The sequence below is a fragment of the Spermophilus citellus genome (assembly GCF_964194105.1).
Source record: "Spermophilus citellus genome assembly, chromosome: 1".
NCBI lineage: Eukaryota > Metazoa > Chordata > Mammalia > Rodentia > Sciuridae > Spermophilus > Spermophilus citellus.
The window spans coordinates 28,433,614-28,456,667 of record NC_138182.1 but is presented as its reverse complement, the minus strand read 5'-3'; the positions used below and the strand labels follow the sequence as shown (position 1 = coordinate 28,456,667).

The 23,054-nt window shown below is 39.4% G+C and overlaps 1 protein-coding gene across 4 annotated transcripts in view; it reads right to left on the bottom strand.

Moving 5' to 3' along the window:
* Window positions 1–23,054, bottom strand: part of FRY (FRY microtubule binding protein) — a gene marked incomplete at its 5' end in the record, with an annotated part of 420,839 nt that overhangs the window by 312,200 nt on the left and 85,585 nt on the right. For 2 of the 4 annotated variants that reach the window (XM_081286091.1, XM_081286092.1), the window contains one exon: window positions 2,802–3,006. The exons of 1 other annotated variant lie outside the window; for it this stretch is intronic. In XM_081286091.1, the coding sequence (XP_081142217.1) occupies window positions 2,802–3,006 (205 nt within the window). Of the gene's footprint in view, window positions 1–2,801; window positions 3,007–23,054 lie in introns of those variants that run through there. One more of the 4 variants, XM_081286098.1, reaches the window with a different exon arrangement.

The following is a 23,054-nucleotide window of genomic DNA, read 5'->3' as shown; positions in this document are numbered from 1 at the left end:
AGAAGAGCAAGCATGAAGGGCCTCGGGATCTGAAGCTGGCGGAGCTTGCTGAGCACAGTGGGAAGGAGTGCTGGGGAAGGGGCTGCGGACAGAAGCAGTGGACAGACTTGGCATCTCTCATTTCCCAAGAAGCTTGGACTTTATCCTAAAAGCAGTGGTGACCCTGAGGAATCTTAAGCAAGGGAATGAAACAAACAGGCCTTTTAGGTAGATAGCTATCAGCAGGGTGAGATGTCCCTGAGAGGAGAAATGGATGACAAGAACAAAAGAAAAATATGGAGTTCTTGAAGGTGTATCCCCAACACAATGCAAGAGCTAAATGAAGAATGAGTGAATGAGTGAATGAATGAATGAATGAATGAATGAAATAATCAACCAATCAATCATTTAGAGCAGAACTGAAAATATGAGACTTGAGGTGGAGGTAAAATTTGTGTGCACATAAGGGTGGAGGGAACACTGGAACACTGATGTGTCCTCAGCTCTTGCATCTCAACAGACAAATGATCACAACAGGTGACAGTGGAGTGTGGCAGTACAGTGGAAGCTGCTTGAATGTTGGAGTCCAAAGACCTGGTCCAAGCCTTAGTTTGGTCATTTATTAATTGTGAGATACGACTTAATTACTTGGACCCTCAGGCCCCACATCTACTATGCCTGCTTTTTTCTTATACAACAGCAGAGCAGCCTCACACTCTGTGTATGCTTCTATTTGCAGGAGAAAAGTGGGATCTGGGCCAGGATCAGCAGCCCATTGGCGTTTCTGATTCATCCACCATAAAAAGCAGCTAGTGCAACTTGCATGACAGTGGTATTGTGGTTTAGTTGAAAGGAACTAGTAGCCAGTGTTGATCAAACTGGGCAGGTGACTCTCTTGTCCGTGGAAAGCCTGGCAGTGAAGTGAAAGAGGTGGGGGAAGGATAGGAAGAATCCATCTGCAGCTGTTTCCAATGAAAGCACTGGGGACAGAAACAAATGGCACAGCTGGAGCCTAGGAGTCAGTGAGGGCAGCTGGAGGGGGCTGAGGGACAGACACTGTCTACACTAGGACTCAGCTCCCCAAAGCTCACTGCCCTTTCATGAGTTCATTTTACCAAATTAATGTTGCCAACGCAAGATCTTAGAAAGCAGAACTTAGGCAAGGTTGAAGCCAAGAGGCCTTCTCACAGATTTGGGCTGTAGCTAACAGCCCAGGGCCAGATGACTTATGGAAAGAAACGACAAGGGTGGGAATCATGGGTGCAGGAGTGGTATCCTCCTTGGATCTGGAGATTTGGAAAGAGGAGAAGCCTGCTTGGAGTGTGAAGTGGAGAAATGCAGGAAGAATTATAATGTCCATGGATCCAGCATGTTAAACCAACAAATGGGGGGGAGGGGGTGGACAGAAGGTGAAGAACAGCCCTGTAAGAAGGTTCTGGAAGTAGGGCTAGTGAACCAACCTAGAAATACTTTTTGCCATGGGTTTCAGAAAACAGGGCAGGTCTGCATTCCTTGGTACCCTCAGGAGATCAAAGAGATGAGGCCCAAAGTGGCTTTCACTGTGAACACTGAAGTCCCCCTCCTTCCAGCATCTCCCATCTCATCCCCTGCCACTTCCCCAAACTTTCCTGTAAGTTCATACCATCTGGTCCATCCTAGGCAGAGAGTTGCTTTTTCTCTGCCGAAAAGTTGGACACAGTGCAACATCAGTGAACCAAGAAGAAATCCATTAAAACAACAGCTTCCTTAAGAAATGTGACTTTCAGTTTGTGGACAAAGTCCCAAGTCTCTACGTCATCTGCATCAGAGGATTCCGTAGAGTTTTTATGAAACGATACTGAGGGGCTGGGGTTGTGGCTCAGTGGCAAAGCGCTTGCCTTGCACATGTGAAGCACTGGGTTCAATCCTCAGTACCACATAAAAATAAATAAACAAAATAAAGATACTGTGTCCCTCTATAACTGAAAAAAAATTTTAAAAACCCAATAGTTGACTAAATTATTTTCTATCAACACAGAGTCATCCCTCCGCAGTTGGCTCTCATCTATCCTCTGCAAATCAATCAATCAACCACCACAAAAAAAGCCACTTCCAGTTTTTCCTGGAAATTCCAATGCAAGGGGTCGTGAAATCAAGTTGACTAAATAATTCATTCTCTGCAGTGACGGCTGAAATGGCTTGGCCAGGCATCAGGGTCACTGGTTATCTTGTGCTCTCTACACACCAATAATAATCCATCCAAGAACATCTAAAGCAGACATCAGAGTCTCTTCATCAAGACTGAAATCCATGTGTCTCCTGTTCCCTAATACATTTCACCATCCACATTATTTAATTGAGCCTTTTACTACAAACGGTTTTAGGCTCTGATGCTAGACAGGAATTTGAAGCATGCATTGGAGTATTTAATGGCATTAATTTCTGGTGCCCACAGATTTCTGATGCCAACTTCACGCCACAATCCAATAATCTTGCAAAATAAAGAAAATACCAGAACATGAAATGCAACACAGAATTCTCCAGTACTGCACGCAAAGTAGTTCCCTGTCCTGCTGATGCTGACGAGTCATAACATACCTGCCTATATACAGATCCTTAGATGTCACAATCAATTAAGAAAATAAAAGGAAGAATAAGATAGGCACTTCCAGATTGAAGAACTGCTCTAACTTTTCCAATCCAACACGTTTATTTGGCAACCGAAAGCTCTTCAATACATCCCAAGTTAATTTTAAACTCCCATCTAATTATGACAAATGATATGCAGTCCTTGTTGTGTGGTTTCATTTTAATCGGAAGGCATAAGTTTAAATGATTCCTACCTGGAAATATGGACGGTCTCTTTTTGGGGCGCCTCAGATGAAAGGGTTCCAAGTTCTTAATGTTTCTTTGAAGTTTTCCTCTAATGTCATTTCCTATGAGTAGTTCAGGTGGCAGGCTGCTCCGTCTGGATGATTTATGATCATTTTGAGATGCATTTAGTTTGTTCTTCGTTCTGGAATATAAATTGCTGTCATCAACTGCCATCGTAGTAGATTCATTGGAGACTCGGAACAAAAATCCCAAAAGCCAAACCCAGAGGCAGCCTCTGCCACAGCCTCCTCCGCCCAGACTCGGAGGTTCTCATGCTTTCCCCGGCACTTGCTTGGGAAGCTTAGCAAGTTGATGGGCGTGGCCGGGAACAGGTGTAAATTACTAAGTAGCCACTCCTCTCAACAGTTAATAGCACAGGGGAGAAAGATCCCCCCCAAAATCATTAGGTACAGAAGACTGGGGAATCTGAAAAGAGGTAACACACATCCGTGCTTTTGTGGATGGCAATAAAAGTGGTGTCATGCTTCTAGTATGAAATACCTGTCTTAATGGTGCAATAAATTAAAAAAATAAATAAAAGCAACCACGACTCACTATTTAAGAATGAATGCCAGTGCAAACTGTGAGACTGGTATTTTTTATTTCTCAAACTCTTTCTGGAGATTTTGAACCATTTTTTTTTTTTTTTTACATTCGCTCTTATCTTTGTGTTTCAAACTACATACATACAAATGTCCTTTTTTATTCTTATCTGGCCAGCAGCCAAGAAGCTGGCTGGAAGAGGGAGATGAGAGATGGCGAGTGATGACCAGGAAGGAACCGGTTGTGGGTGTGTGTCAGGCAGCAGTGCTGGGAACCCAGGATTGCGCTGACCCAGCCTCCCATCCTGGCAGATGGCTTCTCCAGAAGTTCACCGTGCCTGGCAGAGGAGCTGGAGGTCTAGAAAACAGGTGTTCACTGCTGACAGGATGAGGGCCCCCATGCAAGAGATTAAAATAAATAAATAAATAAATGCTGTTATCCTGTGGGGAGGCTGCGTAGCTTCCAGCTAAAATGGTCAGTTGGTTTAGTGGTCTCAGAAGAACCAGCTTCCTGCTTGACCTGGGCACATATTTTTTTTCTTTTCCTTTTTTGTGTCCTTTTTTTCCTTCTCCCTTGCTCTATGGTATGTGGCAATGTCCTACATTCTTTTTCTTAACTGACTGCAGAAATCATGATTCTATCATTTATCTTCCCCAGCCATGCCCCAGGGCTGTGTCCAGGCAGTCTCTCTCCAGGGGGCGCGTGCACACACACACACACACACACACACACACACACACACCTCTCCTGCTATCTGGCTGCAGTGTGAGTCAGAAGATAAAGAAGATGAGATCTGTCTTTTCCCAGTGCTGGGGATCAGCAGACACATATATTTTATTGTAAAGGATTTGTGTATTGTTTTAGAAATCACTGTTTACTTGTGTTTCCTGGATGCCAAACAGCTTGTATTAAATTAAAATGTGAGAGCTGGATCTCTTTACCTAGTCAAAGACACACTGCTGTGCTAACAGAAGTTTTATTCTCTATCTTCCTTATGCCCTTTTAGCAACAGGTCTTCAAAGTAGGACAGATTTCTGAAGAGAAAAGCATGTTTTTACGAGTAGGTCCTGATTAGAGTTGCTATGATAATTTAGCAATCATTTTCATATTAGATCATTAGGTTATTATTTTTTTAACCAATTCTGAGAATCACCTGTATTGGTCCCTCCCAGGACTTAGAACTACTTTGTCCAACTGAAATGTATCATGAACTTCTAAAACCAAACAAGTGACTTGTATACCACCATTTTTTTCAAAGCCCAGGAGACTGCTTGAAACTCCTTTACCTTATTGAAAATATATTTTTCTTCTAGTAAAGAAATAAAGAGTAGAGCACTTAAGAAAGTTTGAGGTAATGACTTTATAGGAAAAAAAAATACATTCCCATACCCAAACCCCAAGAACTGTGTTTAATTTTTCAAACACATAACAAGGTAGAGTCTTAGGGCATAAAAGTCTAGACGCCAAAAAGCAGAAATGTGGCAACAGTCAGGCACATTGTTCAGTGACTTTCTTTCCCAATCCATAGTATTATCATAAGGCTAAATAAGAGCATATATGAGATGAAATAGAAGTCTCTTAGGAAAAGTATTATCACACATAGAGTGTGCATCAGTTACATCTGTATTTTGTGCACATATAATTTAGCTTCTGTCTTTAAGAGGCTGCTGGAAGCACAGAGTGAAGTACCTGTGCATCTGGAACGCTTCGTAATGACAGCTGTCATTCACCACATGCTTAATGGCAGCCAGGTCCTATGCTAAGCCTTTGGCATGCATTATCTCACTGATTCCTCCTAAACCCTGTTTTATAGGTGGGTGCACTGAGACACAGAGTCAAACATCTAGGAATTGGCAGAAGTGGGTGGAGAGAAATTAAACACAAGATTTTATTTGACTATAAAACTCTTGTTCAAGTTTATGCTTTAAACTGCACCAATATACTACTTGTTAGATGTGCATGACATCTACAGGGAATTAAAAATCCTTCTCTGGTTTCCTAAAACGATTCTTAACCGCAACAACTGTAACTAGGACTTCCCTGTGTAAGGGAGCTGTCAGAGGGCTTTGAGGTACCTGGAATGAAAGTGGAAAAAAGCAAAAGGAGAACTCAGAACTTTGTAGGTGTGTACCAGAAAGTAACTGCTTTAATAGTAAACGCTCCATATTATATCCAAGGCTTTTCATATTAGAATGCACTTTTATATAACAGCATTATATTTAGATTACCTACACTATTTTGGAGGTAATTTTAGTGCCCTGATCCTCTAAAAATTAAATGATGTAAGAGAGGGTCAGAGGGATCCATGAGGTGCACTCAATCCCTCTCCTGTCCAATGCAATTCCCCCTCAAAAGGAATATAAATCAGATAGGAATCTAGTTCATTTAAAATATTTCCTAAAAAGAAAAGTGAGGAAAGTTTGAATTCACTATTATTAAAAAGTTAGGGTTATATAAACAAAGAATAATTTTTATTCATTCAAAAGTGGCATTAAGTCTATGAACAAAAGTAAAGCAAACCATCCTTTAAAAATATTTAAATTGGCTGCAACATGAATAGCAATCAACCAGAGAAAATTCAACTTTCTCTGGTCTTAACAAGAGTATTCATCGGTTGCAATGTTAAGTCTGCCTTCCCTCTTTATAGTAACAGCCAAAAGGAATTTCACTCTTTTCCCAGACAGTCAGAAATCTGAGCTTAGAGGTACCTTAACATTAACAGCATAATTAAGTAACTATAAGTGTATAATTAGACATTTTCTATTTTAATAAGCATTGTGTTTTAAAGGTGTCCATTCTCCTATAAGTTCAATAAATTGATCTCTTTTGAAATGCTCTTATTTCTATCCTTTGAGAAGCTGTGTATTTTACATTGAACAATGTTGTCCTCCCAAAGCATTTTATTTTTCCCATAGTGAGACATTATCTTGTTTCTCTTAGAATGTTCAGCCCATCAAAGACATTTCTTGAGTTTGTAGCTATGGATTCCTGTGTGTGGGTAGCTAGTACAGAGAATTTCTCAATTATTTTGCTTTTTTATTGAGAGAGAGACAGCCGCAACTGCATTGAAAATGATACAACTTCACAATTGTAAATTTCTTTCTCATTGTCACCTTTACAGAAATGATCCACCCCTGGAAGTTTCAGATCTGTTGGGATTCACCAAATTAGCTTCTGAATTTCGATCTGACCCATATGTGATGCACATCGGCAAATATTTCTTATTTTTTTAACTATTTATTCAGTTAAACTATTTATTTATTTATTTAACTCTTTAAACAGAGATGGCCTATTATCCAGTGGGTTTGCCATCAGAAGAAAATAATAGTATAAAATGTCAGAATGATGAGTATCATCAAGTTGGGCAGTTCAATGGATTTCTGTCTCTGAAAGGTTGCCAGCCACCTCTTATTGGCTGCATAACTTTTCTTAGTATGGGTAACAATGCCTCTAGTAATATCTGTGGTGTGTTTATGGCCAAGGACAGCTTTCCTCAGTTCCTAAAAACATCATTAAGATGTTCAGTACTTATCTCATTGGCTTTCAATAGCAGTAAACACTAATGACTAGGGCTTCCCTCTTAAAATTCTCTGCTCCTTTGGCTCTCCATAATACTATCATTGTATGTGCTTCTTCCTCTGTTTTGGGTCCCTTCTGCTCAGGTTCTTCAGGGGCTCCTTAGAAGTATCTTTTCCTCCTATCCTGTTTTTGGCAAGCCTATAATGAACATCTACTATGCGTCTGACACCATGCTAAGTTCAATGTCTGGACTCGGGAATCTCTTCATCTAGGAAGGAAGCAGACCTATAATAAACAAGTTACTACAGCACAGGGAGACCAGTCTGTGCAAAGGTGACACTGCAAATCTACTTGTTACTTTTTCCTGATAGGAGATGGGAACAAAAAGTTTCTCAGAGAAGGACTGAGTTCACAAGGCAGATGAGGGGGTCTTGTGCCCAGGTACTAGGCTGTGACAAGCACTAATGTCCACCGATGGCAAGAAGTTGCCCTCCGTCTCCACGGGCTCCACATCCACAGACCCAGCCAGCTGTGGATGGAAATTTTTTTCCAGTGGCATCTGCACTGAACATGTACAGACTTTTCCTTGCCATTATTCCTGACACAATGCAGTATGATAATTATTTACACAGCACTTACATGCATCAGGTATTACAAGTCATCTATAGATGTTTTAAAGCATCTGACAGGATGTGCACAGGATCTATGCAGGTTCTGTGCCAAATTATATAAGGGACTGAGCATTTGTGGATTTGGGGATCTGTGGGGGCCCTCAAGCCAAACACCTGCAGATACTGAGGATCCACTGTACAGCAATCCTCTGTCTTCAGGGGGGGGGCTTGGCAAAGAAAGCACACACATTGGAAAGACAAGATGGAGCACTTCCAGAGAACAGGGGCTGTATGAACAACAACAGGTAGTGGTATTATCTATTTTTTTACATCAGCATAAATTACCTATCTGGAAGATACCTACTTAAAAAGTTAATTTAAAAAAAAATGGTTCTGACCTCTTAAAACAAGTTGGTCATTTATAACAAAATGTAAAAAGTCATTTCAAAAAAAAAAAATTCTGGCTTCAGTCAATCACCCTTCTCCTAAACCCTCTTTATTTATCCTAGAAACTGTGGTATGGGGATTTGCTGAAGCACTCTTACACAAGTTTTTAATGTCATGCAGAGTGTACCTCTTTTACAAAGCTTCAGAACCAGTTCTCACTGGTTGCCATCCAACTTCATTTGCACTTGCATTCCTCCTTCCTCCAGGTTCAATTTTGCAAGTCTCAGCAAAATGCCAGTCACTGCCTGGCCTTTTCTCAAACTTTGGTAAGGCTTAAGGGCATATATATATATATATATATATATATATATATATATATTTTTTTTTTTTTTTTTGATTTGTGTGGGTCCTTTGGTGAAAGGATACAACATAAGCAAATCTCTATGTATACTACCCCTAAAGCAAAGGACAGGCTGATAGTTGATATTTCCTACTATTTAAGGGATTGAACTGAAATGTGCATCCTAAAAGAACTGAAGACTTTGTTTTGTGTCTGAATACTAGAGAGAGCAGCCTGAGAAATGTTGATTCCCACAGTCAGGTTGGCAAGTGACTATCAGGACCGAGCCACCAGGAGAAAGGTGGCTCTACCTATCAGTCATTCTCACCCGTGATTTCAACTTTCACCCGTGTGCCCCAGCCTCAGCCCAGGCATCTCCACAGCGTTCTGGATCTCCATGTTCAAGTGTGATATGACCACTTCCTGGAGGAAGTTCATCATGTACAAAACCGGTGCCTCCAAATGTGTAGCTCCTGAGTTTCTGAATTCCTTACTTCCCTAAAATGGTACCTGATATTTAGCCAGTGACTGAAGCCACATACCTTGGAATTAGTCTGTCTGAATCATGCCATATTTACCCCTTAAACATCTTTTGGTTTGTGTCCTCCACCCCTGCTGTCACTGCCTGGTGACAGCATTCATTATCTCTTTCCTGACCTGTTGCTTGAGACTCCCAACAGGTCTGGCCACTTCCAGGCTCAGTTCGTTAAGCACTGATCTCTGACATGGCATCTTGATCCTTCACACGTCAGCAAACTACCCCTGGTTAGCACACTTCCCATTTAAAAATGCTGTGAATTTGGTGTCAACATACCTTATATTCAAACAGAGATGTGATAAATTATGGTATAAAGGTATATGAAGAATTGTAATGCAAAAAAAAAGAGAGAGCTCATATATAATGGCATAATTTGGCATGAACACACTTTATATTCAGAGTTCCAAAAAATTGTGCTGTGAATGGATAATTATGAATGTAATGCACTCCACTATTGTCATGTATGTGAGAAATAATAAAAAAAGAAAAAAAGAAGATGAAGTCAATAAATGAATTAAAGAAGTAAAAAAAAAAAAAAGAATTGGACAGGACACTTCTGATACGCTGACCAGTCCACAGAATCACAAGACTGATACACACACCAGACACCTTTTAATGCAACATAATTGCTTTAGCTTTTATTGCAATCTTATTTCTCTCCTGTCTTATGGGTTGATCAATCAAAACTTCCAAACATCATCACCTGCTCACTATGAGGGAGACCTTGCCATCCAGGACCTGGGCAAGAGAGTGATTTGCATCAAAGGTCTTTCATGTTGCTCCCATTAGATTTCATTTTCTTTCTTTTGGCTCTGAGATCCAGCCTGTGCTTTCTCCCACAGGTTTAGGGTTTTGTTTTGACAGCAAAGAGTGTAGTATTCAGAAATGTATTTTAATAGTTTTTACTTTTTAAAAAACTTCCTTGAATAAAAAAAATCTAAATTAATTTATGAATTTTGATTCTGGAAAAATAAATAAATAGACTATTATTTATTAAGACTCAGCTATTTCATATTCAGGTGTCTTGAGTTTCTGATCTGGAAAAAGGAAGTAATTTTTGCTTCTTTCATCGGTACCTTGTCTGAATTTACTGAGTTATGGTTGGTGTCCTCAGATGAAAAATATCATTGGTATACACATGAATAATAAATAACAGCGAATTGAGAAATTACATACCACACACATGCTGGATAGTATTATTCTGGCAAGTTAAAGATTACCTTTGTAATTATAATACCACTTTCATAAAGCTTATCTGACTAGAGGGTGGTATTTCTGATAAAGACATTCAATAAAGTAAGAACAGAAGGAGACTTCCTCAACCCAATAAAGTACATTTACAAAAGACTGTAGATGATCACACAAGTAACGTGAAAGACTGAATGTTTCCCCTCTAAGAGCAGGAACAAGGCAAGATGTCTTCTCTTAACAGTTCTAGTCAGCATTGCACTGGAGGTTTTATTTATCTGGCAAGAAAAAGAAATTAAAAGACATCTAAGTTGGAAAGAAGAATATAAAATTGTATTTACATATTAAATAATTATCTATGTAGAATCTGTTGGAATTCCCCCAAAGTTACAAAAACTGATAAAGTGACTTCAGCAAGATTGTAGGATACAAGATAAATCCACAAAAATCAATTGTATTTCTATATGAGCAAAGAAAAAATGAGAAATTAAAAACTGAAAACCACCATACAATATTAACTATTTAGAGACAAATTTGACAAATATGTGCAGACCTGTATACTGAAAACTAAAATAACATCATTAAGATGAATCACAGAAGACCTAAATAAAGCTGCCCATGATGGTATACACCTGTAATCTGAGATACTGAGGCAACCGAGGCAGTTTAAGGTGAGGCTGGGCAACTTAACAAAACCCTATTTTAAAATAAAATAAAGAAGGCTGACAATGTAGCTCACTAGTAGAGTGTTCCTGGGTTCACCAAATGCAAACTAAACTACACTTGATACCACTACACACCAATTAGAATGGCTAAAACCCAGAGTGCTCATACCAAGTGTCAGGAAGACTGTAGAGGACCTGGAATTTATATAACATGGTTGGTGGGAATGTGAACTGGTAAAACCATTTTGGAAAAAAAAAAAAGTTTCACAATTTCTAAAAAATATAAGCATACACCTACCATATGACCCAGCCATTTCTCCAGCCATTTCTCCTTAGGTACTTATTTAAGAGAAATAAAGACATGTATTTATACAAGAACACATAAACTGCATTAACACCAATTTTTCTTTTAACAGCCAAATACTAGAAAGAACATGTCCATCAGCAAGAGAATGGATAAACCACAGTGTATCTATACAACAGAATACTATTTAGAATTAAAAGATATGTTCCAGCAAATCTCAAAATAATCATGCTGAGCTAGAGAGTCCAGACCAAGGAGCTTGCATACTGAGTGATTCCATTTATATAAAATTCTAGAAAATGTAAACTAATCTACAATGCCAACAATGAGATTAGGGGATGTCTGGCAATAGGGGTGGAGAGGAAAGAGGGAAGGATTACCAAGGAACTGGATGAAATACTGGGGGTGGGGAGTGATGGATATACTTAAGTCAAAACTAAACAAACTGTACACTTTAAATATGTGCAGTTTATTATGTGTCAATTGTTCCTCAATTAAACTTTTTCTAAAGGCAATCACAGTGCATTTGAACAAAGACTCAGAAAAGTTCCAGATTCAAGCTAATAAAACTAATAAATAAACGTGAAAATTCTTCTTATTCCATCATATATATCAAGAATAAGGGGAAAATATACATATGCCCCCAAGAGTCTTGCAATTTTTTTTCACTTAAGTATTTAACCAGACACAGTTACACATTCCTGTTATCCTAGCTATTGGGGAGGCTGAGGCAGGAGGATTGCAAGTTGGAGGCCAATCTCAGCACTTAGTGAGACCCCATCTCAAAAGAGAGAGAGAGAGAGAGAGAGAGAGAGAGAGAGAGAGAGAATATGTAATTATTCTGAATTATGTCTTTAGGCTTATATTTATATAAACCCCAAGCATGTCTAGAAGAATGGCTCCTTTGACATTCCCAGGCAATTCATTCAACAGAATAGTGAATTGTCTATGGAAGGCTCTAAATTAACATTGTAGAAAGAATGAATAGATGAGTGAGAGCTGCAATGAGAGAAGGCATTTCTTGGCAAGAAGGGCTTCCTCACAAGCTGCCCAGCTAAGTTGGGAAGCCCAAAATACTTCAGGATCAGGATAAACTTCAGTTCTCTGAGCTGGCGTAAGTGCGGGCTTCCTGGACACCCAAGGTTGGACGGAATGAGCTAGTCCTCTCTGCTGCTGCTGCTGCTGCTGTTCCTGGGATGCTCCTAACTGAACCTTCCAGGTGCAAGTGCAGCAAGAATGTCCACACAGCTCCTGGTTGTTAGGTGGGATCACATGCTTAATGACAAATGTCTGAGATGTCCTGGACATTTTTATGCAACAAGTTAGTGTTATTCTGTGCAATTTCAGGTACAGTGCGTGAAAAAACAACAACAACAACAACAACAAAAAACCCTTATAACCACTGTACAGAGATTTATAAAGAGGTGCCAACAAACTGCATCATATGATAACTAATCACAAACATGTCTTTTCTTCCTTTAATACCAAAATCTAGAAAACATAAGTTTCTCCTTCGATTCTGGTGTCTCACCTCCTTGCAGCAGGCCCTTTCCCTGAGTTTCATTCTTCCCCTTCTCTGGCTCCATTTCCTTATGCACAAAGCATCTCCCTTGTTCCCACCCTCATCTTTTATGACTAGGGAAAACCACAGAAGCAAAGGAGGAATTTCAAAAGGTGTTCTTCCAGAAAGAATTCCTTTCTGCCCTTAAGTGTTGAAGAAGAGCCACCATTTTTTTTTTTTTAACTCTGTCCAGGAATTGGGTCCCAACTCAGATTCCAAACACATCTAAGTGTTACTCAAGATTCCAGAGTGTGACATATTTGTTTTCTCACTATTGAGTCCCAGCTGAGAAACCCGATCAAAACTGGGAACTATCTCCACCAGGAAGTGGGCCCTAATCTTCAACTTCAAATCTCCCAGGCTATACATCTATTTATATAGATATTTTCATTTTCTAGATGAAAAGGTGATTTACTCTCTCTATCACATTCTAGAAACTAATCAAGGCTTAAATGTGAAAAGTCAAACGATATAAATCAAACGACATAAGTCAAGTGACATAAGCTAAACCAACATCTTTCTACTCTCATAAAATATAACTATAAATTTGTATTATTAATTTTTGATGAATAGTTGGGAGAGGAGATCTTTAGCTAACTCTTGAAGCAGATCTAGTTTTGGTTTCTTGTATCAAATCTGTACTTCTCCTACTCATTTTATTAATACTATTAGTAATTAGAATTTAAAGGAAGACATTCATTGTCACAGTAGCTAAACCTCAAAAATCTATATTTTGGAATTTTTTAGCTGTTTTAAAAAATTTCTCTTTCAACTATACTTTGCAGAATATTCAGAAAGTATACACACACAAAATAAGTTATGTAAAATAAAACAGGAAAAAATCTTGTACTCCCACCAATCAAGACAACCACCGCCAACATTTTGGTACATTTGGTTCCAGACTGTCTTTGTCCTGCCCTCCACCAGCCACCCAGGTCCAGCCTGGAAGGTGGCTCTCAGCCAACAGAAGGAATTCTTCCCTGTGGATGGCACCTCACAGCTGAGAGGAGCCAATGGAGGCATTCGGGAGCCACCGGATGAGATAAGGAGAGGACTGTCATGGCGTAAGAAAGCAGGAAGTATGGACACTAGGAAAACTGGGGCAAAAGTCTCTCCCTGAAAGGGCAGTGGCTTACCAAGACCCAGTGGGCTGTGACTCTGGAGGACTACAGGCCTTGATCTGCCTCATCCTCATTTTTAAGAAACGCTTATAATCCCAATTTCTATGATGAAATATTCTGACTTGTAAATATTGGCTTTAGGTTTTATTTTTGTTCTTAAGCACTGGGGATTGAACCCAGAGGTGCTTTACCACTGAGCTACATCCCCAGCCCTTATTTTATTTTTTTATTTTGAGACAGAACCTCACTAAGTTGCTTAAAGTCTCACTAAATTATTGAGGTTGGCCTCAAACTTGTAATCCTCCTGCCTCGGCCTCCTGAATTGCTGGGATTACAGATGTGTGCCACCACACCAGGCCAGCTTTAGGTTTCTAAAGGCACTGTGTGGACCAAAGAAACTGAAATGGAGCAGCAGTTGTGGTCTCTGGTTCAACCCCTTTCCTGGGACTACATAGAAAGGCTTTTTCATAGTTACATCTGGAATCAGTGCCTTAACTCATCATTTTCAGGGGATTTTGGTCTCAGAGATGTGTCTCAATGAGAAATGTCTAGAAAATTCCGAAACCAATCATTCTGTCTTGGAGATTCACCATGCAAAGAAGCACATCCGAGGCTCTTGAATACAGCAGCAAAGAACTAACCTACTTAACTTTGTTTAACCATTTTCCTAAACTTAGTTGAATACAGAACACTTTCCCCTTTTTCCTATGGAATGACTATTAGTATTCTTCAGTCCTTACATTTTTAATACAAAGCCATTTTGTCAATAGCCACTTGGATGCTGTGGCAAGCCAGGGCAAGAGAAGCCGAAAAAGCTTTAGAATGTATCTTAAATTCCTGCACATGACTCTTTGGTCTCTCTCCCCCTACAAGTAAGATGGGCCTTAATGCTATGTAACCAATTCATAATCAACCACTCTTACCTGAGCTGCAGAAGTTAGGCAAGGAAAAAAAAAACACTCCAATAACTTATGTGAGGCTCAGGAGTCCAAAACAAGTCAAATGAATTGTCCTCGTAATTATAATTGATACAGACATGAAAAAAATGAAATTTCACTTTGCTATCACTCACCAACTACCACAAGCAGTCAAAAGGAGTCAAAATACAATTTGTATTTTTCAACTTATTGTCCTCAAAGTAGACTGAAAGTCAACAGCGTTGTCACGGAATCAGTAATTACCCTTTTATACACAAACCTGTATTTTTCTTGTTGTTGAACAAGTTTCTCCACAATGGATCAGCTATCACACCACATTTATGAAATGCTAGCCCATTAGGGAGGTCAGTTTTTTTCCATTGATGATTGTGGTTTTGCTTTGGACTAGTAATTTAACAAAAGCTTAGTGTGGTTTTTCATTTTTCCACAATAATTCTTCTAACATTCTCAAAATAATACCTTGGCTTGAGCCTTTGTTTGTCTTTATTGTTGTCAGATCTTTACTTTCTACTTACTGTTTTTCTGGAAGGACAGGTATTAAACTGTGGCTTTTCCAAATTCTCTTTTCTAAATTGAGAGGAAATTCTTTAGAAGTTTCTGGTAATGAGGCATTTACAAATTTTGGAAAAATGTAAGAATTTTGGAAAACTAGCATGAAATTCTCAACGTAATTCAGATTTGAAACTAAAATACAGTATTTGCCAACTGTTAGAAATGTTTATTCTTTGGCCATTTCTGGGGAAGACATGAGAAGTGAAATTCTTTAATTCACTTAAGACAAATGTTGTTTGTATTGTTTGAAAGGTAATATATACATATAGATATCCTTGTATTGTTTGGAAGGTAACACACATGTATGTGCATGTGAGGGCACACACACACACATCCCATAATATACAGATATACATAGGAATTGTCTTTTCCCTAGAAAATGTCCAAAATTTAATTTCTGCTTCAAAACATCCAAATGGCTTTAGTTAGGTCCCAATCCAAAAAGACGCAGCACAGCGTTATTTCATACTCAGGGTAAAAACCACAGTTGGGCAAACACACTAAGCTCATACTGTTGGGTGGGGGATGGGGTGAGGGGTGTATTAAAAGTGACTTTATTCAATATTTGAAGATACAAGGGATTCTCACATCCTGTGAACATTCTCTCTTCTTGCCTCAGACCAAACAAATTAGTTCCTTACTTCTTTTCATATCCTGTAGCTGTCAAACACTCTTCCTAGACATGGACTCAAAGCTGTAATTTTCTTCATGAGACCTTCTTTTTTTGGAGCAGGTATGTGGTTTTGGTTTATGTTGTTTTTGTCTACATTCCTTCAATCTCCTCTTCTGATGCAATGCTTCCCAGAATACTTCTTATTAATATTATTTGTCCTTAGCAGGGGAGGGTGGAGTACACATGCACACACACACACACACACACACACACACACACACGCATCTTGGACACTGGCCAGAGCAATTAGACAGACAAAAGAAATTAAAGGCATAAAAATAGGAAAAGAAGAACTTAAATTATCACTATTTGCAGATGACATGATTCTATACCTAGCAGACCCAAAAGGGTCTACAAAGAAACTATTAGAGCTAATAAATGAATTCAGCAAAGTGGCAGGATATAAAATCAACATGCATATATCAAAGGCATTCCTGTATATCAGCGACAAATCCTCTGAAATGGAAATGAGGACAACCACTCCATTCACAATATCCTCAAAAATAATAAAATACTTGGGAATCAACCTAACAAAAGAGGTAAAAGACTTATACAATGAAAACTACAGAACCCTAAAGAGAGAAATTGAAGATGATCTTAGAAGATGGAAAAATATACCCTGTTCATGGATAGGCAGAACTAACATCATCAAAATGGCGATATTACCAAAAGTTCTCTATAGGTTTAATGCAATGCCAATCAAAATCCCAATGGCATTTCTTGTAGAAATAGAGAAAGCAATCATGAAATTCATATGGAAAAATAAAAGACCCAGAATAGCAAAAACAATGCTAAGCAGGAAGTGTGAATCAGGTGGTATTGCGATACCAGACTTCAAACTATACTACAGAGCAATAGTAACAAAAACAGCATGGTATTGGTACCAAAACAGGCGGGTGGACCAATGGTACAGAATAGAGGACACAGAAACCAACCCACAAAACTACAACTTTCTTATATTTGACAAAGGGGATAAAAGCATGCAATGGAGGAAGGATAGCATCTTCAACAAATGGTGCTGGGAAAACTGGAAATCCATATGCAACAAAATGAAACTGAATCCCTTTCTCTTGCCATGCACAAAAGTTAACTCAAAATGGATCAAGGAGCTTGATATCAAATCAGAGACAAGGCATCTGATAGAAGAAAAAGTTGGCTACGACCTACATACTGTGGGGTCGGGCTCCAAATTCCTCAATAGGACACCCATAGCACAAGAGTTAATATCTAGAATCAACAAATGGGACTTGCTCAAACTAAAAAGTTTTTTCTCAGCAAAAGAAACAATAAGAGAGGTAAATAGGGAGCCTACATCATGGGAACAAATCTTTACTCCTCACACTTCAGATAGAGCCCTAATATCCAGAGTATATAAAGAACTCAAAAAATTAGACAATAAGATAACAAATAACCCAATCAACAAATGGGCCAAGGACCTAAACAGACACTTCTCAGAGGAGGACATACAATCAATCAACAAGTACATGAAAAAATGCTCACCATCTCTAGCAGTCAGAGAAATGCAAATCAAAACCACCCTAAGGTATCATCTCACTCCAGTAAGATTGGCAGCCATTATGAAGTCAAACAACAACAAGTGCTGGCGAGGATGTGGGGAAAAGGGTACACTAGTACATTGTTGGTGGGACTGCAAATTGGTGCAGCCAATTTGGAAAGCAGTATGGAGATTTCTTGGAAAGCTGGGAATGGAACCACCATTTGACCCAGCTATTCCCCTTCTGGGTCTATTCCCTAAAGACCTAATAAGAGCATGCTACAGGGACACTGCTACATCGATGTTCATAGCAGCACAATTCACAATAGCAAGACTGTGGAAGCAACCTAGATGCCCTTCAATAGACGAATGGATAAAAAAAAATGTGGCATTTATACACAATGGAGTATTACTCTGCATTAAAAAATGACAAAATTATAGAATTTGGAGGGAAATGGATGGCATTGGAGCAGATTATGCTAAATGAAGCTAGCCAATCCCTAAAAAACAAATGCCAAATGTCTTCTTTGATATAAGGAGAGTAACTAAGAACAGAGTAGGGAAGAAGAGCATGAGAAGATGACTAACATTAAACAGGGATGAGAGGTGGGAGGGAAAGGGAGAGAGAAGGGAAATTGCTTGGAAATGGAAGGAGACCCTCAGGGTTATACAAAATTACATACAAGAGGAAGTGAGGGGAAAGGGAAAAATAATACAAGGGGGAGAAATGAATTACAGTAGAGGGGGTAGAGAGAGGGGAGGGGAGGGGAGGGGAGGGGGGATAGTAGAGGATAGGAAAGGCAGCAGAATACAACAGACATGAGTATGTCAATATGTAAATCAGTGGAAGTGTAACTGATGTGATTCTGCAATCTGTATACGGGGTAAAAATGGGAGTTCATAACCCACTTGAATCAAAGTGTGAAATATGATATATCAAGAACTATGTGGGCTGGGGATGTGGCTCAGGCGGTAGTGCGCTCGCCTGGCATGCGTGCGGCCAGGGTTCGATCCTCAGCACCACATACCAACAAAGATGTTGTGTCCGCCGAGAACTAAGAAATAAATATTTTAAAAAAAAAAAAATTCTCTCTCTCTCTCTCTCTCTCTCTCTCTCTCTCTCTCTCTCTCTCTCTCTTAAAAAAAAAAGAACTATGTAATGTTTTGAACAACCAATAAAAAAATATATTAAAATTAAAAAAAAAAAGTAGCCTTGGACTTTTAAATAGATTTTGTTAATTAATAGATCAAGTTTAATCAATTTTTGTATTCTCAAAGTTTACAGACATATAATTCTCAAATCTTATTGCTTCAGATTTGGGCTCTTCTATCCAGCTCCTCAATGGACCTTTCCATCTGGATACTCAGAATTTTCCAAACTCTCGACATGTCCAGAACTGAAATCATCATGGTCTCTACATTGCTACCTGTGCTGCATTTTCTTGGCCACCAAAGTTTCTAACTTGGTGAAATCCTTCCCTGCTGTCCCTGGCACTATCTACATCTACTGCTTATCAGCTGCCATCAGTTACACCTCTGTGAACTCATGAGCCCCTCTGTTCCTGTCAGCCTTGTCTTAATGCAGAGCTCCATTCACCTCTATCTAGATCTATCAGCATCTCTCCTGCTCAGGTTTTCCCTTCTTAAATATATCCTAAATGTTGGTGCCAAATGGCTCCATCTAAAAGGCAAATGGTCAGTTTATTCTCCAGTTCAAATTATTTGAATCGCTCCCTGCAGAGGGCAGGTGAAGGTGAAATATAGCTCCATTTGCACATCTTGGTGTGGCATTTCTTTGCCTCTTTACATTCATCTCGTACAACTGCCTGCACAACTCAGCTGTGTGTATGCATGCCCTCCACACTCCCTTACCCACCCTGGTCATTTCTCAGTTGGTACCTTTATTTGTGTTGCTACCTCCTCCTGGAGTCCTTTTTTAACTCTCTGCTCTTCTTAATTCTCTTGCCTTTCTCGCCACATTGCCCACCTTCCCCCCAATTTCACAGGCTCCTTTAAGAAAGCATTTCTGAGCAGGTGCAGTGGCACATGCCTGTAATCTCAGTGACTCAGGAGGCTGAGGTAGGAGGATTGCAAATTCAAAGCCAGCCTCAGCAATTTAGTGAGGCCCTAAGCAACTCAGACCCCGTCTTTAATAAAATATTTTTTAAAAGGTGAGCTGGAGATGTAGTTGAAAGCCCCTGGGTTCAATCCCTGGTACCAAAACAAACAAACAAACAAACAACAACAAAAAAATCCAAAACAAAACAAAAAACCCACAACCATTTCTGGCTCCCTCCAGCCCTCTGTGTTCTCACCTCACACTGTTTATAATTATCTGCTTAGGTCCTCAGCTCCCTTGCTGGAATGCAATTTGTCTATTACTCATCTTTGTATCCCCAGCACCTAGCACTGTGCCTGGCACACAATCAGCACTCAGGAAATATTTGCTGGATCCAGGAGCTGGATTTGTAGGTGTACATGTAGGGAACAAGACAGACACAAGGAGAATTGTGTCTTCTCACTCCCAATAAGTTCTAAAAACAATTTGAGGCTTCAGCTTTTAGATTTGCATGTACTTAAACAAACATAAATACTAACTCTTTGCAGTTAGAAAAGAAAAAGTAGTTAAAGAGTTCATGGCCAACTACAGCAAGTTAAAGAGTTCATGACCAACTACAGCATGTAGGTCAAAGGCTGATAGGGAAGGGTAAGGCCAGAACACTTGGCTCTAAGCTTATAGAGTTGATTTTCTGGATCCACAAATGGCTCAAATGTGACTCTCAACAACTTTAGTTATATTTCAAAACGTGTGCAAAAAAAATCGATTTTTTTTCTTTTGCTGTTCTATTTAATTAACATTTCTAGATTCTAGATGATGACAACAGACTTGTGCTTAGTGATAGCAGCAGGACGAGGGGGCAGGCTGGAGGGACTGTGAAAACCCTGGCTCTTCCCTTCTGTGAGCAATTGCCTGCAGCACACATCTGGGAGAGGTACAGACAAACTCCCCACTCAGGCGGACAGTCCTACCCACTCCAGTCCACCCAACGCAGCAAACAGTTATTGGGCTCTTTTATGCATCAGTCCAGGAAAGAGATGGGAAGAAAATAATTAGGCAGAGTTTCTAAACTCAAGGAATTCACAATTTAATGAACTAGGCAGAGAATAATGCTACATGACCCGATTAACTGCCTGGTTATTGTAAAGAACAGCTAGGACTCCGTGTTTGTATAAATATGTCAAAGTTGACTCTACTGTCATGTATAACTAAAAAGAACCAATTTTTTAAAAAAGAAGAACAGCTAGGGGGTACTTTGAACAAGAAAAGGGTGAGGGAAGGAAGAGAGACCAAATTTCCATCACACGTGTTTAGTGGACAATGTAAGTGGAGAAGTGAATATAAGCAAAAAAAAATGATAAACATAACTTGTGTCAACAATGACCCAGTGTTTGCACTGAATTTCACAAATGCAGCAGACCGTGCAGTCTGCTCTCAAGTTCAAGGGGTTATCTATGTGTTATTCTGCAGACAGCAGAAAATGCAACATTTTGAAGGCCAAATTAAGAACGTTTACTTAAAATTATAGGCTACTTGCATAGCTTCTGAAAATAAAGTTGAAACACTGCAAAACATTCAAATAAAGTTGTAAGAGGATGCACAGGTTTTCTGGAGGAAGAGAGCAGGATTCCATAAAAACAACTGCTACGTGCAGATTTGCTTCTGCTTCATTGCTGTCTAATTAGCAATCGGTTTATGATAAACTGGCAGGAAGAACTTCAAAAAGCAGCCGAATTTCCACATGGTATATAAAACATGTTGTTAACAACGTTCTTAATACTTTGCAATAAATGTGCTTCTCATTCTTCTTGGCACTGGGACTCAGCCCCATGGGGTGGAAACAGTCCAGGATAGCTTAGTCAGAGGCGTCAGAGTTGTTCAGAGGAGTCAATAAGATAACCCAGAGAAAGCACACACACACGACTTGGGATATAGTGTTTGTTAAGTAAAAGCAATTTCTTATTTCCTCTCCTCTCAAATTATAAGTCAAATGGCATGGAACAATAAACTCATTGTGTAGGATGGATTGGGGGATGGTTAATTTTTATAGGATTCACAATGTTGTTTGAAGTTTCAAAACATGCTTATGTAATACTTTGATAAAAATAAAAATTAATAAAAGATAATACGCCACAAAACATAAAATCTCCAGGGAAACAGCTGACAACACACTGCATGAAGGCAAACAAAGCATTATCCCAGCCCTGAAGGAATTTGCAATCCAGTATGAAAAGGCCTCATCCAGAAGGAGGAGGATGAAAGAATACTTGAAATTAGAATGGGTTTGAGTCCAGATCCTGGCATCCAGTAGCTACGTGATCTAGGGTAAGTTCCTACACTTATCTGAGCTTCTGTGACCTCAGCATTAAAGTAAGAGCGATAACATCAACTACGCACATGGGAAGTGGTTGTGGGGGAGTAAAAAAAATTATTGTTGTGAAAGTCCCTGGATCCAGGCTTGGCACAGAGGTGGCCTTAATAAACATCGGTTGACTCTGAATCTTCGTGAGCTACACTCACAAGTTTACAGGTAACTTCAGGTGACAAGAGTAAAATCTTTTATCTTCATGCAATGCAAACAACAAAACTCCAAGAAACAAACTAACAAAATCCAAATTAAAGTAAAATATAAATAAAATAATTTTGAGTATTACTCTATATGAAATGTGAACAGCCCAGACCCTCCCCCAGAAAAAAGACACTTAAAGAATGACTTATTATTATTAAAGAATTATTTCCAACGCAAAATATTCCTCACTGTACACGAAGATGCTTCACTACGAGATTCTGTTGGGGTTCAGGCTCTTTGCAAGTGCACAGGTACATGCAAAATACATGTGTATGTACACATTTTTATGTGCATGCGTGTCTATACACATCTGTCATTTTATACATTTATTATTTAAAGTATCAACATTTACCGTTAAATGAAACACTTTATTTGACTATCACAATCCTTACCAAATTAAAAGGAAGCTCATTTCTGAATCCGTGTCTACACTACTCCTTGGCTTTCTGCCCGCCAGCCTCCAGCTCTTCACTAACCAAGCCAGGGCAAGAAAGGCCATGCCAGAGAGAGCACAGTCACCGGCCGGCTGGCTACTTTGGTTCTCTCCAGCTTCCATGGATAAGCTTACAGGCCCTGCTGGGAAAAATTCAAGGAAGTGGCAGTCCTTCTCCAGGAGGAAAAGTGCAGTTGGGTCCTGATGGGACAATGATATCCATTGGAGGGGACCTTGTTCCCTCCCCCAGGGGTCTGGCTTAAAACTGGGCAGTTGAAAAAATGTGCTGCTGCTCCTTTAAGACAGGTGCTCTGAACCCTCCTGAATCAACAGAAGGATTATTTATTCTCCTGTGTCAATACAAACTAACCTCAGTCCCAGAGGAATTTTTTTTAAGTGTTTGCTCTCAAAGCACTTAGCTGGCTACTTTAGGCCCTGGCCATGTGAAAGGGTTTTCAGTCTTTCAGATGGTTCACATTCCACTCTTACATCCTTGACTTCATTCTCATGGAAGAAGCCAGGTGGGCTGCTAGAGTGGAAACAGAGGATTGGGGAAATTATTTGATCCTTATTTTGGTTTTATAACTAGCAAGCTGTGAAACAAATCTTTCAACCTGTTTACTTTCTGAATTTGAAAAAAAAAAAAGGTTTGAATAATATGATTTTGATAATTCCCTCCGGTCCCAAAACATGTGTATGCAAAACTTTTGAATTAAGACTGTTATT